Below are 18,267 nucleotides of genomic sequence, written 5' to 3'. Positions count from 1 at the left end.
AAAATGATTGGTCCCATCAGCATTTAAGTGGGACTCAATTTCACAAAGTTTCAGTGATCCCTTATGGTTTTAACGGCTTCGATTTTTTTCTCGCACACCTTACAATTTTGGCTTTTGCTTATTCTTAAGAATTATTCTGATTAAATCCGGGTCTCATTAGTTTCCTATTCAGATACGATTTAACTTATTTAGCGCCTACAGTAAATACCTAACGGTTTTAATGGTGTTTGATTTTGTTTTATTCAAAATGTTTTCCTTAAAAAAAGACCATTTTGTTCTTCTTTTGTCAACTTGTAACATTTTGTAATATAATCTCAACAATGACAGGTTCCATCCACTTTCTTATATTGCAAAAATTAACTTTGTTGGATTTGTTTTAACTGATGCTCTGTAACTTGTACAATGTTTTCATAGAAATTTTGTGGTTGTCTGATACTGGTCAATATTTGTGGTTCCTTTCGTTGTCTTTTTTCTTAGTCCATTAATAAGGGTCCCATTGATGTTAAAACGAGACTCAATTAAACAAAAAAAATCTTTTCAGTTAATACCCAACGATCTTAATGGCTTCAATACTTTGTAAAATTTTGCTTGTACCCATTGGCATTTAGTAGTCTTATGACTTCATCTAGTATTATTAGTGGGACACTAATGGTTGTTGTCTTTTGAAACTATTTGGTTTCAAAGAATTCGCGAGGGGCTTCGGAACATTGTCGCATTTATTCGTTTTGACGACTTGTTACCTAGTGCCAAAGACAATTCGCGTTTGCTTTCTGGTGAACGGCAAGTGAATTTGCATAGTTTAGGTTCTGTATGGTGGTTTGATTTCAATACCAAGCGTTATGCAAAATAGGAATATCAAGCTTCAGAATCATTAGAATTTTCGAGAGTTGTAAATCGGACAATTTTTGTTTGCTTAAACATTGCTACAAATCAGACGTCATTGGCGTTCTGAGTAAGTTGAGTCCATAAGATTTTTTATTCCTTCACTGATGTAACAACGATGAGGAGCGAAATATACTGACTCTTCTGAAATATGATACTATATAGCTTAAAGAAAAGATTAAGATCCTGTACCTATCGTCCTGCTGTATCTATTCATCCGAACTTCTTGATTTTATGAAGACTATCTAGGACAAAAAACAGCTCCTAAATTCCTTTCTGACACGAAAACCATTTGCTGCAGTCGGAAACAGGTAAATAACCCTTACAGCGATCTTATGTATGAAATTTCAATACCAACATCAACACCGTAATAAAGTTTTGGGTATCAAGTATTAGTTCTTACGCCAAAGTTTACAACTATTCTTGTAAAACAATCAATTCCAGCAGATACTAAACCACTTCACTAATTGCCAAAAAGCACGGAAACTTCCCTGATGTTCCAACAAGTTACAATACCAAGTACGCCTCCAAAATAACCATCAAAAGTTTTTGGAACGAAGAAAAATCAGCAAAGCATTTTTTTCTTTGAATTAATGGAAACCTAGTTGTGACAAAAACGTTCATGAAAAAAGCTCATTGATATTAACCTTGACAACCTTCTCGCCGCTAACATATTTGTCCTCATCTTACAACAAACTAAAATTTGTAAATAGAAGGTTGAACTCAAATATCCTCAAACCGATCAAAAGCTACAGCTTCGTTCCATATACTGCTGAAAACAAGTTTTTCGAGCCACTATGATTTAATTTCTATTTATACTTAGTATTCCGAATAACAGACAAGATTTTTGATACTGTCGATCAAAACAGACGTGGGCTTGACTTTTTTTCAGGTTTCTCGAAGCATTAAGAACCGCAAAAAATATTCATTTAAGTGACTGCAGGAGGACCAAACAAACGGTGTCAGGACAGTTTACATAATTCCATTTTACAAAAAGCCATTATACATAACCTGCCATTTTACCCAATGCCAACTTTAATTTACCCTGTTGTTAAAATTACCAGAAGGACTGTTTAGCCGACTATATAAGTAAATGGCCCGTGGGAATTCATATGAAACCGAACATCGTATATTTGAACTAAAAGATCAAGGAACATTAGGTAAAGTAGCATTGGGTTAAACTGGGGTAAAATGGTTAAATTGTCATGTAATCAAAAACACAGCTGGCAGATTGCCAGAAAATAGTCGCAATAGATTCGTAGATCGGCAGTCTAAAGAAAACAGTAAAAAAGACAGACCAAAAAAATTCGTCTTTTCATTGAAGGCTGATCTGTTATATTTTGATTAAAAATCTGTAAGTTATTGTTGCCTCTATTAGCTGATCTCAAATAACCTTGATTTAGAGTGACACACACCCATTTGACCTTATCTCTTTGAATTAAAGTAAATAAAAGTCAATCTCAAAGTGAGGAAGTCATTTTTGAGAGTGAGGTAAGTCAAGTGTGACCAAAAATTTAATCACGCGCAAGAACAAAAAAACTCGCTCCACTAAGAGCGAAAAATGACGTCACACATGCAATTCAGTTAAAATTGCATGAACGAATGAACAAAAAGTAGCTGTGACGTCATATGGTCGTAACAAAAATCATGACGAAACAAAAAAAACATATGACAAGTCCTGACGTACAATTCAAAGAATTTTCATTGACTTAACAAACAACTAGACCTAGAACGGACAATGAGTGAATTTGGAAAACCATTTCTAAAAAAATCAGATGAACAAAAAAAAACAGAAAATCAATGTCAAAATGCTGCTAGGGAGAACAAAAAACGACTAGTCAGATATGTAATTTTGATTCTAACAAAAAACTAGGTCCAGAATTAGCTGTGAATGGATTAGGAAAACTATTTAGAAAAAAATCCGATCCAAAAAATCGAAAACACTGTAAAAACCAAAGTGAAATTGCCGCATGTGAACAGAAAACCACCAGCGAGAAAGCGAATTTTTGTTCAAACACCGTTTTCTCACTCTACTTTAAAATTAGAGTAAAAACAATTCACGCTGCAAAACCACTCGCATTTTCGCTCCATTTCCTGTTTCGGCGTGACCAAAATCACTACTCCAATTTGACTTCAAAAATCATGAAAATGTGTAAAAAAAATAAACATAGCCGGAAGAAATTCCGGAAACGAATCGAAGAGAAAATCCATTTGAACGCCATCCAACTACTCATCAAACAAAACGTGCCTTCACTAATTTATGATTATCTGGAAACAAAAGCATGAAACAAAGAACAGACAATAAAATCAAATCTGTTAAAATATGATAAAAAATCTGATCAAATTTTGTTACAAATTGAGATCACGAAAAAACTTTCTCTGCCAAAATAACTTCATCAAAACAACTAGTAATTACTAAAACCACTTATGGGAATTTTGAAAAAAATACTTTAGGCTAAACTATGAAAAGGAAGCTCTTAAAAACAACTTTCACTGAAAAACTGGAAAAAGTTATCAAATTTTCAAAAGCATATAAATCCAAAGGAAAATGCCCATCAGCCAATAGGGTATCCAGATGCTTGCAAAACAATAGGCAAGTCATAATAGGCCAAGAAACTTAGCTAAAAACAGAAAAAAAACCGAAAAACAGCAAAAAAAATTTAGAAAAATAGTTCCAATTTTCGCCATTTTTTTGTCTTATTTCTCAACAAAAAATGATCCTTACCCACAAAACTGTAACCAAATGTTATAATAAATTTGCTCAAGTAGAAGGGGTTTCTTCAATACCCATTTGAGCCAGTAACACAAAATAATCGTCGAAAAAACGCAAAAATTAGCCCGAAAATCAGCAAAATATATTAAAAACCTCCGAATTATCATAAATTCACATGAATTTCCATAACCCTTCAAAGCACTACCGAAACCAGCCTGAAATTAAAACAAAATCATAACCAAACCTCTTAACCAAAATAAATGAAAAAAACTGCTTTAAAATGCCGCACGTGAACAAAAAAATTTCGCTCGCTTAGAAAATTTTTTCACACATCAATTTCTCGCTCTCTCAAAAACAGCGGTATGAACAAAAACCACTCTCTTTTCGCTCCACTCTTCACTTTTGTTCAGCACAAAAATCACTCCAAATTTTTTCACGCGTTTCATTTCCCGCTTCAAAAATCACTCCAATAAAATTGATTAAAAAAAAGGACTTCTCCAATACTCCTCTTCGAGTCGTAAAAAAGACAGCGCCCCAATACAATTCAAATTCTTTGAATTGTAAAAGCACCAAGAGAAGGCCAATAATAGCCCCAGCTATCGCTGTGCGGCTATTAATAAACAATTTCTCTATTAGGGTTGAGTTGACTTGGGAGCCTTGGCTTGACAGCTAACTGGTGACCAAAATATCACAAAAGAAATTCTATAAAATACCTCAATTCAAACTACCGAGTACAAAACTTTAACTTCGTATATTTTGCACTAAACATACAACTTAAACAATATCGCAATCAAGAAAACAGCTATTAAAATTATCGGCCTTTGTCAAGTTTCACAAAATGCCCTGCCTCATCTTCAGCAAACATAATTTATTTTAAAAATTATTTTTGACTGGGCAGCTTTCGTTTCTTTTTCACAATTCCTCCATTTGATACTGAAGGGGTCGTTGCCCCAAGTCCTCCATTATGCGAGTTGGCATTTGTTACATTTTTGGGACTTGAGTCGACACCAGCAGTGCGTGTAGTAGGGGATGTTGCCTGAGCAAGTTGGGAAGCTGTGGATGTTGCAGCTTGGGATTGTTGCTGCTGGGTTGAAGATACGGAGGGGTTCAGTGAGGTTACAGGTGGTTGCTTCTCCACGGCAGCTGCGGATGTGACGCTGCTTTTGGAGAACAGTCGCTCTGATTCCTAATGAAATACATATGAAATATAACAGACTTACGTCGGAACCGACTAACTTTGGAAAATAATGTGTTGAGTTTTAGTTTAGCTATCTTGAGCTAAAGGCGGCTAGCCTTACACAATGGAGCAGAAAAGCTGGATGGAGAGTCAAAAACTACCAAAATTACGCCTGACTTTAAGAAATTATGCCTCCTCAGCAACCTGTGTGAAACGTGCACTTAGAGACCAGTAAAGCTCTAAAAAATCAGGACAACCAACTTAATGCCCTCGGGTACTATCAAATCGTCCCTCTTCGGGGGAGGAAAATTGAAGTCAGTCACATGAAAAAATGATGAAGCAGTTGCATGAAAACTCTAAAACAAGCCAAATAATAGCTAAAAACTTCAGCAATTAATAGCTAAAATTTTGAAAATGTTAATTGATAAAAGTTTGACTAAAAAGTAATAAAATTGTGACAATGGTCAAAAAGAGCACTCCACTATCGCAGCTATTAAAAAGCACAATGAGAATAATAACAATGAGAACAACAGCAGATCATGAATCATCGTCAAATTAAATGTTCACATATGTTATAAAAAATCGAGTTAAAAACAACAGAACCCTACCATACGCAAAAAACAATGGTTTAGACGGCAACTCATCAATAAATCAGCGAAAACGTCTGATATATTTGAACACTAAAAATCGAGCTTATTGTGACATAGCCTTAAAACTATGCCTATATCACAATAATTTTACTTTAATTTTTCAAGCCTTGGAACACAATCAATAACACAATCAATAGCATATCTTCCCAAATTATCCATAAACTTTTCGTCGAATTTGTTTTGCTTGTTGCTATTAATTTTAATTGTTTAACTGTCTCACGTAAAAAAAACTATTCCGTGTACAATTGACTTTGAAAAAAAGTTTGAATACCATTTCACATCTCTATACAGAACTGTACGCGAGAAATCTGATTTAGATACAATTATGAGTTGTCAGTCAGTCTGTCAGTGTCCGCCAGAGCAAATAAACGCGATTAATTGTTAACTTGATAATTTATTGTTCGTTTACTATGACATCGATCAGAAAGGGACTGCTTTATTACCAAGGAAACAGACTTTCATCCCCAAATGATTTGTCGACCGTGCCATTTCAGTAGCTTGACTGTCATCATAGACGACATAACTGTGTATTGTTGCCAAAACTATACCTTTGCAGAGTGATATATGGCCAAATACATTCACATAAGAAACGGCGCTAAATAATTTTAAATTTCGAATTTTAATATAATGTATATCTCGAGCATGGAAGATTTTGGATAGTAGCCTTATATGTCATCAAGTTATTCAAACCTTTCGATATCACGTAAGTTTCAATTAGAGCAGCTGAAAAATCTAGTGCCGCCTATGATTGGAGACAAAACACCTCTGTATTCTTGTTATTTTTGCAGACTTACCCGCGCTTCCCAGAAACTAAGATTTTGGAAGATTCAACGAATAAAAACAGATGTTTTCTAAGTCAAAGTTACACAGTTTCAATTACAAATTGTAGTGATCTACTGAATAGATCAAAGGTATTAGCAAAATCAAGATACACAACAAACTCTCTAAATGATCTGTCGAAAACTGCATACAAATTCTGTAGAAAACACGAACTGAGTAACTATCGAATGTTCAGTCTCACGTTGCATTAGTCTCTTATTATTAAACAGGTATAAATAAAAAAAAGATTCTTTACCTTGACAATAATGTTCTGTTTCTTAGCTTAAAGGAAAGAAAAGGTTAAGAAGTTTACTTTCCTTTTTTAATTTTTAAGGAATAAAAAAAAGAATTTATTTATCTGATGTGAGCTTATGTTAAACAATAATATTGAATTAAGTAAAAATAAACTCAGCACCAGAAGGGACAGGCAACGAGGCCGTCAGGCCAGCAAAAAAACCTGCCCTAAGAGAATTTTGAATAATATTGATCATTTAAAGACATTTAAATTAAATACAACAATTTACTGCAGATGAAAAAAAAATCCTAACGTTGCATATAAACAAATTAAGTTTATGACAATTTAATCTTGCATCAAAAAAATAATAATATCTTACGGCAAAAAGACACTTGGCAAACATATTCTAAGACTTGTTTCATGTACATTTAAACATAAAAAAAAATTCAGTCAAAAAAATTTAAAATATATCTGCAAATGCGACATCAACTAAGAGGAAAAAAATAAAAGTATTCATACACACTTTTATTTTCACTAAAATAAGACCCTTTAACCACGACTTTCTCATCGCATATCTGGACCATAAACGGCATTTAAAATTCTTCTAAATAACCAGAAACAGAAAAATTTGAATAATTCCATTTTTGCTGAAAAATTTTCTAAGTATTTATCCAAAAAATCGACAAAAAAATGCCATTTTCTCGGATTCCAGAGGTCGTACGAGGCTCATATCTGGGCATAAAAAAAGCGATGTTAAAAAAAATTGGTGCCAGCCCCACCCCCTCAGGGGCAGGAAGCTGGCACCAAAAAACGTTTTCCAAGAAAAACCCAAAAATCACAAAGACGCACCCCAGCAACGCACACTTTTTGAAAATCTAACTTTTTAAAAATTCCAAAGCAAGCTAAGTGGTCAAACCAGCAACACAGCCAGAGAAAAGGTATTATTAATTCAAGAATGCTGAAAACAACAAAGAAGCAACAAAACTAGAAACTAAAAATATGTCTAACAAGTTCTGGGTTTTGCAGAATATAGCTCGTTTTTATACTATGGTAAAACTTTGCTACTTTGGAAAAAGTCCACTTCATCATATCATCTGGAAGAACTTGATTAATTCGCAGAAGATTATACAATTTAGTGGCACGATACTTAATTGAGAATCTTTCAATTTGAAGCTTACATAAGGGTTCTTGCAGAAGTTGTATTTTTGAAGATCTTGTGACTTTTTGTGATGAAAAAACAAAAAATTTATTGAGCGAATCACTTGAGTGAATTTTGAAGATGGATCTTAACACAAACTTCAAGAGCTCATATATATGAAGTTCATAAACTGTTAAACACTCAATTTTTCAAGAAGATGTCATCGCAACTATCACTTCTCTTTCTGAAGTATATCAATTTTAAAATTTTCTTCTGCATTATAAATATAGGTTCCTGGGCTTTATAACTGCAACAACCGAGAACAAGAATTCCATATTGAATTATCGGAACTACATTGGTCTTATAATAATTCATTAGTTCAAATTTAGGCACGAAGTGCCTGAGCTTAGATATTATACCTGATTGTTTACCGAGTCTCGTTTTAACATATTCTATATGCGAGCGAAAAGAAAGCTTATTATCAACATACACACCAAGGTACTTACAAACAGGCTTGACTAAAATAGGGCACGAGTTAAATAGGAAGAAATCATTGGAAGCACTAGGTTTCAAATTCATTTGAATTATTTTGGATAAATTTAACGCGAGTTTGTTTGCATTCAGCCATTTACCAAGCATTAAGAGGTTACTATCGAGGTGATTTATTTGTTCATCTACAGCCATTAAGCTAGTGTCATCGGCGAAGAGCAAAACCTTTATATCTGGGCATGCAGCTGGCAGATCATTAATATAGATCAGAAATAGAAGAGGGCCTAGTATTGAACCCTGCGGGACTCCGTGCTCAATTTTTCGCCACTGAGATGAAACTCCATTGACTTCAACTCGCTGATATCTATCAATTAAGTAGGAAATTAGCCACGCTAAGCAGTTACCTCTGAAGCCTAATCTTTCTAGTTTAGAGAGTAGAATGGAGTGATCAAGAGTATCAAAGGCTTTCTTTAGATCTAAGAAGAAGCCGATTACTTTTTTACATGAACGTGATCTGATATTTTCAGTTAAATCAACTAGGGCATCAATTGTGCTATGTTTTGCGCGAAAGCCAAATTGTTTGTTATATAGAAGAGAAAAACGTTCCATAAAATGATACATTCTGTTATATATTACTCTCTCAAATATTTTACTCCAAATTGTTAGCAGACTAATTGGCCGATTTTTATTTACATCAGTTTTAGATCCTTCTTTGAACAGGGGTATTACCTTCGCTTTTTTCAACTTATCGGGGAAAACACCTTGATTCATGGACTTGTTTATTAAGTAAGTTAAATATGGTGCAATAATTGTACTCGCCGTTTTAATTATTAGATTGCTTATATAATCATCACCCGAAGAGGATTTGTTTTCTAGATTTTGTATGATTTCTAGGATCTCTTGTTCAGTTGCAGGAACGAGATACATTGATTTCTCTACACTTGAAATTTTAATTTCTTCCAATGGTGGCAGATTTCGGATAATATCTTTTGCTGTACTAGTGAAATGATAGTTGAAGGCCTCAGCTATATCAATTTGGGATGGCTCATTATCATCTGCTTGTAGCACATCTAAATAGGGAACGCTGTTTGAATTTTTTGTTCACCTTTGATCTCATTTAATAATTTATATGTCTGTCTTGAGTCTCCAACACACGATTCAAATTTATTGAGGTAAAATTGTTTCTTAGTAGTCTCCACTGCTTTTTGAAAAGTATTGCGCATGTCCTTAAAAACTTTAAGATAGTCGCTATTACCGGGATTCATTTTCCAGTTTTTGTGTGCCTTATTTCGATTATTGCGGAGGGATTTCAACTTATTATTATACAATGTCGGGGTTTCCTTGTTCTTATTTGTGCATGTTTTCAATGGCGCAAAAACATTTAAAACCTCCTCAAAGATATCTATTAAAGAAATAAAGCAAGAGTTGACTGAATTACTTGATCTAATCTGCTCAACGCTGTTTTCTAATTTTTCATGCATTGTTTCCTGAAAAATCTGGACTTGCGAAGGATTCTTAAGGAATGATGTATTACGATAGGCAACTTTTTTTGATTTTAAAGATGTTCGAATTGACCAATGTAGCATAGTTGGATAGTGGTCGGCAATTTCCTCGTTTTTTAGAACACATATTTCACTTTTGGATACATTTTGAAATATAAAATGATCAAGGCATGTTGATGAGTTCATTGTTACACGTGTTGGTTCCATTGGTCCAATTTCAAAGCCATTTGAATCAACAACACTTGAGTAATTTTTTGTTAGCAGGTTTTCTTCCAAAATATTCATATTGAAGTCGCCACAAATTATGAGAGGAGCTTTGTTTGAGCTTTTAAAGCTTAGAAAATTATCAAGAGCATCAACAAACTCAAGCTTATTCGCTTTTGGTTTATTATATACAGCGGCAATAAAAAACTTGTAATTATTGCACGCAATTTCGCCCATTACGGCTTCATCAAAATCAACTTGATGCTTATTCAATAGGTTACATGAATTTTTCACTTGAATCATGACACCGCCGCCTAATGTTGTCTTATTTTTTGCAATATATTGGGTGTATCCATTTACAAGAAACATTTTCGGATCATCGTTATCAGTCAACCAAGTTTCAGTTAGACACAAAATATCTGGTGGAGACTCAAGACTTAAAACTAGTGCTTCCAATTTTTCAAGGTGCGATTTCAAGGTGCGAATGAAAAAATCACCAATTTGTGTTTATAAACAAAAATCATAGTGTAAAAGGAATTGTGATTAGAAACTCGAAAACAAATGTTTACTTTGCCTCAAATAAAAAGTCTCAGGAGTGGAAGAACTTCAATTAATTATAACGTGAATTCTTTGCTCTTCGCAAAAATTCTCATTAACAATTATGTCCCACTAAACTAGAGAACAAAAACACATTAAAAGCAGCTCTGTACTATAACTTATGCGATTCAATTCGCCAATACTTCGAGAATGCGACGCGACAATCAAATTAATTGACGGTTTCCAAGTTTCTAAATCGTTACAAAAACGGGCCCTTAAATCTTTTTTTTTTTAATTTTAACCATTGTTTGCTCTAAAAACCGGTTTTCCAGCTCTTCCAATAGTTCAAAGTATAGAATATTCCCAGCATAAGTTGACTTTCATGAGCCCTTAGATAAAACATTTGCTTGGACCCAAATAACTGTACATTTGTTTGTAAATCAACTTAAGCAATCAAGCTGAAAATCTGGCATAGTGTTCTTTAAAAGGATCAAAATCAACAAAACTGTCAGATTTTGTAAAAAAAACACCTCTGGAAAAGTACAGCAGAATGCAACTGAATGTTTTGCTGGGTGAAAATGCCCTTCATTTGAGCCACAAAAATGTTGGAGTTGATTATTTTCTCAAAAATATTATGCTACTCGCCACTTTGACATCATTCTTTGTTATGTGCAAACATAAAGTCAAATCTACTGCTGCTCACCTCTTCTTTTTTTTTAATTGTAAAAAATTTAGATATCCTCCACTTTGCTGACAATGCAATTATCACAACCCTTAGTGTAAACAAACCTGAAAATAAGCGGGCAATCGAAAAAGGTTCCAAAACAACAAAATAGCTATAAAAGACGGTAAAATTAAACTCTGCTCCAAAAACTCCAAACAAAATTGATTCCTGTCGTACTTTTGATGATAAATTTTGAGTCTATCTGAAAATATCATGGAGTAAAATTTGATTCAAACGCGGTAATACGATTTGTAAGAGTCCTGTATGGCTGCTGCTGTTACAGTTACTCTATCCTCTCCATTAAACAATGCAGAAAAGTTTAAAATTCTCAAAATATTTCCATTTTTGCAAAAAAGAGATTTTGGATCTGTTCGTAAGGTATCAAATTTGAACAGTGTACGGTATTAATGTTTGAACTACTGCAAGTAGTTCTTAGATCTGTCAACTAGATACAATCTGAAGATTTTTCCAACAAAAATTTTTATCTCAATTATCACGAGTACAAACGCCAGACAACATAGATTGAAGCTGATGAAACAACCTAGCTGCAAAACATTCGTAAGAGACAACCGATTCAATTGCGGGCAAGCAGGTTTTTTGTTAAATTGAAGTATTTGGATATTATTCAGTCCGAATCTGAAAACTTTTCAAAAAAACTCAAAATTAATCAAATCAAAATACTCTTAGTTAACAATCAAGGCCTCAAGAATTTTTCTGTTCAATAATTCAAGTTAAATGTTGATTAATAATCTGTTCGGATTCACTATTATACATGTTTCTTGTGTTACAATCGAAGGGGCAAGGTGGAAAAGAGGAATTGATTTTTTCTTTAGGAATCGCCTCTTTCTTATTCAATTCATAGGAATTGATTCAAACAAGGTATTGATTCTTTTTTTCCTTAGGAAACTGAAAATTCAAACTGTAAGCCATTCTTTGTTCATATATATTTACCTATTGTACGCTTCCAGTGAAAAAATGCGAATGAAAATTGTCGGAATATTTTGTATAAACATAAACCGACTATTGTCGGAAAAATTGCTCTCGAACGACATGCGATGCATTTTAATTCAGGGGTTGTAGCCTAGATAAATTTCTTTATGGTTGCATAAATAGTTGACTACGACGGTATTCGAACCATTGACCTCCCGCTCCCTCACTAGTACAAACTCCAGACAAAACACATTGAAGCTGATGAAAGAACCTAGCTGCAAACTGGCTTTTTTAATAAATTGAAGTATTTGGATATTATTCAGTCCTAATTTGAAAACATTTCGAAAAAACTTATATTCAAAACAAGATACTAATTCTTAGTTAACAACCAAGAGCTCGAAAATTTTTTGTTCATTAATTCAAGTTAAATATTGCTGAGTACTTTGTTCTGCTTCACTATTATGCATTTTTCTTGTGTTGTAATCAAAGAGGCAAGGTGGAAAAGCGGAAATTTTTTCTTTAGGAATTGATTCTTTTTAGTCAATTCCTAGGAAATGATTCAACCAAGGTATTGATTCTTTTTTTAGAAGCCTGAAAATTCAAACTGTATGCGATTCTTTGTTCAGACTCGTATTTACCTATTGTACGCTTCGAGTAAAAATGCGAATGAAGGTTGTCGGATTGCTTTGTATAAACATATCCGGCAGATTGCCGGAAAATAGCCGCCGTTGATTCCCATAACCAAGATTTGGATTGGAAGAGAAAAAACTTGAAAATGATTTTTGTACCAACAATTTTAAAGTGCGAACTGTTTTGATGTCCTTTTCGAGCTGAACATACACCTGTTTCGGAATGAGACGACACAAGGGCTAGCATCAATACCATTAAGCATTAAAGATGGTAACTAAGCACAAAGTTCGAGTAACGGGCATCTTAAATTGGGCTTTATGGGTTTATCCCAATTCTATTTCTAATTTCGTTTTTTTTTATACTGACTCTGTTCATTTTGAATTGCTTTGCTGAGTAACTGCTGTATGAAAACATGTTTAGAGTAGTGAGAGAGGAGTGAAGCTAGCCTAGAGAAGTCAAAAAGATTTCACGCAAAATGTTGAACAAGCTGTGAACTAAGGTAAAGCCAAAATTTTTATTCGACGAAGTACAAAAAGGGAGCGCTATAATAGCCTGCTGAGAAGCTGAGGCGGCTATTAAACATAAAACGACTAATGTCGGAAGAATTGCTATCGAACGACAGGCGATGCATTTTAATTCAGGGGCTGTAGCCTAGATAAATTTTTCTTTACGGGTGCAAAAATAGTTGCCCACGACGGGATTCGAACCATTGACCTCCCGTACCCTCACTAGCAGATCTTCCCATTCGGCCATCAGGCCCTTCCTTTTGCTATCCTGCAATCGATTTCATTTTAGCAACAAGCCTTTCTGCGGAGTGAAAGCAATAGAGATCACTCAAAAATGAAGAACTAAAGCGTAAAAAAAGTCACTTGAGAAGTCAAAGAATGTTCAATTAAAAAAACGCAAAATGATCCAGCGAAAAATTTGCATTAATAAAGACCATCACATTTACAATAATTGCTACGAATTTCTTTCGAGAGCAATTAAACACATTACCGAGCCTCCATTTTTATAGAAGCCAATTTTTCAATAGGATGGTCGGCTAAAAAGATACCTTGAACTTTTTCTGTTTTTTCTCTGGCTTGCTATTGCTGTTGGTCTTGTGAGAGAGGTATCTGTCCCATCCTCTGATAATATTGCCATACAGATGTGTGTCTTCTAAGTAACTGCCCTCAAAGGCGTAAATCTGTCGCTCCAGGGACGCCAAATTGTCAGCCAACTCCTGAAAAACAGGAATTATTAGCCAATAGTTATAGATGAGACTCATAGATAGGAAATATTCTGTACTAGTCATTGTAGCTTAAAGTTTAAAAAAATAGTCTGAAATTAAATCAGAAGCTTCATTATATAACCGATAGTTCAGAATGCAATTTTCAAGATAAAATCGAACCAGTTTCACCAATTCCTGATGAACTTCAGCAGCAGATAAAAACTTTACAAATTTCAAATCAAAGATGAAATTTGACAATTATCAAGACTTGATGCATTTTTCTCAGCTATTCTGGCTGTTAGCTAATTTCGCTTTGCTAATAAAAATTCGAGAAAAACTGATAGAAATCAAAACAATTAACTTGAGTTGAGTAACTTGCCTGTTTTCTGCGCAGCAGCTCAACAAGTTCTGCTCTAGTGTCAGCCAGTTTCGTGGCCGAACATGAGCCACTTTGACTTGAACTATTACCTCCGGAAGACATCTTCTAAGTACATCTAATACGATCTGAAATTTGGCCAAATTAATTAGTAGACCACAGAAATATGGCAAAAAGTTCCGAAATAACAATAAAGTTCATAAAGCTTTAGTTCTAGTTTGATGAAATAGAGCATGGAATTTCCATTTTTTGTGAATGCGAAGAAAACGACGTAAGATAATCTAAATTGGAAGCACCTATCAATACATAGTTATTCCGGAATATTTGGTTGCCAAAATTTATAAAAAGTCGAAATCTGAACTCCTCTCACTGTAACAAGACATCTTGTCTCAAAAGTTTGCACAAAAGTTTGCTCAAAAAAGCAAGTTTTCACTATATCTAAATTTTCCAAAAACAATCAACAAAGTTTTCAAGTTCGTTTAAGTCATTATAGCCATAACTTCTGTAAATAACAATGCAAAATTCTCTGAAACGATTTTGATCTTTATCAACTATCAGGCCGATTTCCGTCACGAACCTCATTAAAATAATTAGAAGCAAATCGCTTAACGTTGGATCAACAAAGACATTCTCAGCTGTCAAATTAAAAGTTTTTACAAGTTTCAAAATTTCATTCCAAATAGATTTGTTCACATCAAATTTTGTTTTTAGGTCGTTGAACTTTTTCGTCACATTTCGTAAAAGTATTTCACGTCGCTCTTTAAGTTGGTCTTTGTTGTCTAAATTTGGAATTTGAATAAGACTCGCGTCAGATGAATTTGTGTTGTCTGTGGAAGCTTTGGAATAGAACCTCGCAACTTTGAAGCAGAAGTCGTCCGATTTCAGATTTTGATCAACCGATTCTTGCTCTAAAACAATGCAAAGATACGAGCAAAACATAATAAAGAAAATTGTAGTTATGCTATTTATTATATTGAAAAAAGTTGCGTATGCATCATAATTAAGCTTCTGTCAATCTCTATAAGTACAACTTTCTTCAATAAAAATAAATAGGTTTTTTCTAATAGTTATCTGTATCTATCTATCTATAATTACAGGTACCAATGTAAATAGTTTTTAATATGGAAAAGTTTCTTTCTTTATTTCATAAAATTTCAACAATAGGAAAATACTCTAAAAACTAAGTGTAGCTTTTTGTTAAAGTGAAAAGTAACTAATTGAAAGAAAAGCACTATCTAAAATTACCTGTCAAAAATTTCATAGTTTCTTTTGTTTTCCAAGACATAATCTGATTGCACAATTGAGCATATAATTTGTTGTTTCTCTCCAATCTAGCACAGTCTATTTCAGCATGATTTTTATTATCTTTCTCAGATTCGTTGCCCAAATTGAAAGTCACTGTCTTCCTTTCGCTCTGTCGACAATCTTGCGAATATTTGGTTCGATCTTCATTTGATATGAGCTTTGCCTGTTTCAGGCATTTCGATTTTGTTTTTGACTTCCTACTCTCAAGTGGTGAATTTTTTGCCTGCATAGCAACGGGATTATCTGCCGTTGTAATCATTAAACTCTCTTCGTCTTCATCTTCAGAATACTTTTCTGAATCTGAATTTTGATCAAAATTAACATTTCTCGCTTCACTATTAGTTGTTGCTCGACAATTTGGTACTCTTAGCCTTTCAGTGTCTAATGTGTGCTCATGTAAAGCATGTTCTGCAGGATCAATGCTATCTCCTAACTTAATTTTATTCATTTCGTGCAAAACTTCGTTCAACACAACTTCGTCTCCTGGTCTGCCTTTTGCAGACTTTGGATAGAGATTGATTATTTGTGGAATGTCATTTGATATGGTACCATCATCGGGGTTGTTTCTTGTCCAAACGGGGGTTGCTTCTATTTGATCACATAGGTACACAGAAGCTGCATAGCACCAGTCACTGCAAAACTTCCGCCTGTTAGACACGTCGAATACTCTGAAATACAAAAGAAATCTTATCTTATTATTCCATTCATTAGAACCTGATGATAGATTTTTGCAAAATTTAACACCATCGTTGAGAACTCGAAAGGATAAAGCTGCACAGAACAAAAATATCTGTTGTCTATTTTTGGAGGCCCATGTTTGGCAATTCGACCAGTTTCGATTTCGAGCTTCGTTAGGGTCGGCGCTAGAGTGCACGCAAGAGCAAGATCATTGATTTTTTAAATGAATTTTTCAAGACACAAAATTTGTTTTGACAAAAGTAATTTCTAAAATTTTAGTAATAAACACATTTTGAAAAAATCTCTTGGAGTCACTCAACCTCTTCTAAATGAAAACTACTCTTTTCTGGTGTATTTTAAGTTCAATTCAGGCTTTACCTATTAGTTGAATTAAATATCCTGAACTGTTGATTTGCACTCAATTCTTTGCTCTCATTGGCCAATCGGTTACCACACAAAGGATAACCACAAACACCTGCAATTGCCCTTTCCTCCTCTATGTCCGAGTAATGTTGTTGTGAAATCCTGTGGGCGATTTCAGATGTGAAATACTTGGCATCAACTTCCTCTGTTTCGATGCAGAAGAAGGTCAATTTCTGAGCAACCGCTTCACGTTCTCTGCGACGAGCAATGCGTTCCTCCATTTTCACATCTGAAATGTTTTATTTCAATTCATTAATTTCTATTCCTATGTTGATTGAAACTAAGGGTTGGTAACATCATGGTACCAAAAAGCTGAGCACAGGTAAAAAATTTCAGATTTCATGCATTTCTTCACGCCTTAGCACAAATCAAACGTTTTGAGCGAAAAACGCTTCAAGAGAACAAATTGTGCAGTACGTAGCTTGTTGGTACCATATTGTATATTTAAAAACTGAAAAATTGCATCAGAACAAACCATTTAGCATGTTTTTGAGCTCCATTACATTTTCCAAACCTAATTTATACTTCATCAAAAGTAAATAGATTACGCTCATCGTCAATTGAAACTCCAAGATAAACTGCGAAAACTAAATTGATGGATTACGAGGCAGTAAACTTTTCAAGACCCAAAGTACAAACATAGCCGTTAGATTGCCGGAAAATAGTCGCGATAGACTTTATGGCCTTCCATGGAATTGAAGCAACTAAAAAATACGCCAGACAGATTGGCCACTAGTCCTTTAATAGACCACGAGACTTTTTGGGTTATATTCGGACTGTCATTTTTATGAGACACATACGCTCTATAAGAAAAATCCCTGTCAGAAAATTCATTTCTAAAGCAGACCAAATGACCTCACGCACACAAATTTTAACTGCAAAGCAGTAGAAGTCACTGAAATTGAAAAAAAGAATGGTAGCAAAAATCATCGATGGAGACGGCGTATTAAAAAACATAGCAGGACATGTCCTAGGATAAAAGCCAAAGAATTGAATGAAAAACTGAGAACTAATGCACCTGACTGAACAGCAGATCAATTGAACAATCCAAGCCAAAAAGAATATCTTAAGTTGAGAAACTAAAAAAATCAAATTTACTAAAAAATTCATAGCTAAAACTCTTGAAGCTTTTACCCTGAAGGCCAAATGAGCTAAAAATTCAATGCACTAAATAACTCACGTACCAGACCTGAAGGATATTTATTATCCACTCAAGGTAGATAAACTCGAGAGATCTGACAAGCGCTTCAAAATGACAATTGCAAAAATTAAAGAAAGTTTCTAAATTTTGCGGATATGTTCAAATCCATTTTTTGGTCTGGTGAGTTCTGCCATGTAACCCATCTGAAAAGTTTTGTTGGCCAGGAAAGATCGTTAAACTCAGAAAATGACAAAAAAAATATCAAACAAATAAAAAACAATTGCAAAATTTTGCTAAAATTTGTTGTGACAATATCTTCAGAACCATTTCATTGTCTCCAGAAAACATCCACTATCTTTATTTCAAATCTTAAATAATTTCACATGCTCATAAAGATCAATAAATTTAAAACATAATTTCAGAAAAATTGAAAATCATCTAAATTTTAAAAAATAGCTAAAACTCGTGTTATTAAAATTTAGATAAAAAATCTATTACCTCTAA

At 34.0% G+C, this 18,267-nt stretch overlaps 2 protein-coding genes across 2 annotated transcripts in view; both read right to left on the bottom strand.

Annotated features, from left to right (window-relative positions):
* Nucleotides 1–4,295: 4,295 nt before the first annotated feature.
* LOC142337861 (uncharacterized) overlaps nucleotides 4,296–18,267 on the bottom strand; it is a 96,667-nt gene continuing 82,695 nt past the window's right edge. Inside the window, exons 2-4 of the mRNA XM_075387459.1 lie at nucleotides 14,220–14,346; nucleotides 13,685–13,852; nucleotides 4,296–4,781 (exon numbers count right to left, since the gene is read on the bottom strand). Coding sequence (XP_075243574.1) covers nucleotides 4,476–4,781; nucleotides 13,685–13,852; nucleotides 14,220–14,321 — 576 coding nt within the window. The 5' untranslated portion in view covers nucleotides 14,322–14,346 and the 3' untranslated portion in view covers nucleotides 4,296–4,475. The remainder of the gene's footprint in view (nucleotides 4,782–13,684; nucleotides 13,853–14,219; nucleotides 14,347–18,267) is intronic.
* On the bottom strand, nucleotides 14,486–16,847 carry LOC142338635 (putative RNA polymerase II subunit B1 CTD phosphatase rpap-2). Its single transcript, XM_075388480.1, has 3 exons — nucleotides 16,578–16,847; nucleotides 15,462–16,189; nucleotides 14,486–15,124 (listed from the first exon to the last, which is right to left on the bottom strand). The coding sequence occupies exons 1-3, from the start codon at nucleotides 16,841–16,843 to the stop codon at nucleotides 14,655–14,657; spliced, it is 1,464 nt and encodes a 487-aa protein (XP_075244595.1). The 5' UTR covers nucleotides 16,844–16,847; the 3' UTR covers nucleotides 14,486–14,654.

Source organism: Convolutriloba macropyga, chromosome 4 (assembly GCF_964194025.1).
Source record: "Convolutriloba macropyga chromosome 4, txConMacr16.3, whole genome shotgun sequence".
NCBI classification, from domain to species: domain Eukaryota; kingdom Metazoa; phylum Xenacoelomorpha; order Acoela; family Convolutidae; genus Convolutriloba; species Convolutriloba macropyga.
Note: the sequence above shows the minus strand (reverse complement) of the source record. Positions and strands in the feature narration are given on the sequence as shown.

Coding starts and splice junctions, on each gene's coding strand:
- LOC142338635 (XM_075388480.1), bottom strand. CDS start 16,843: ATGGAGGAACGCATTGCTCGTCGCAGAGAACGTGAAGCGGTTGCTCAG. Junction 16,190..16,577: donor ATATTTAATTCAACTAATAG/GTAAAGCCTGAA, acceptor TTTGTATTTCAG/AGTATTCGACGTGTCTAACA. Junction 15,125..15,461: donor AACTATGAAATTTTTGACAG/GTAATTTTAGAT, acceptor GCATTGTTTTAG/AGCAAGAATCGGTTGATCAA.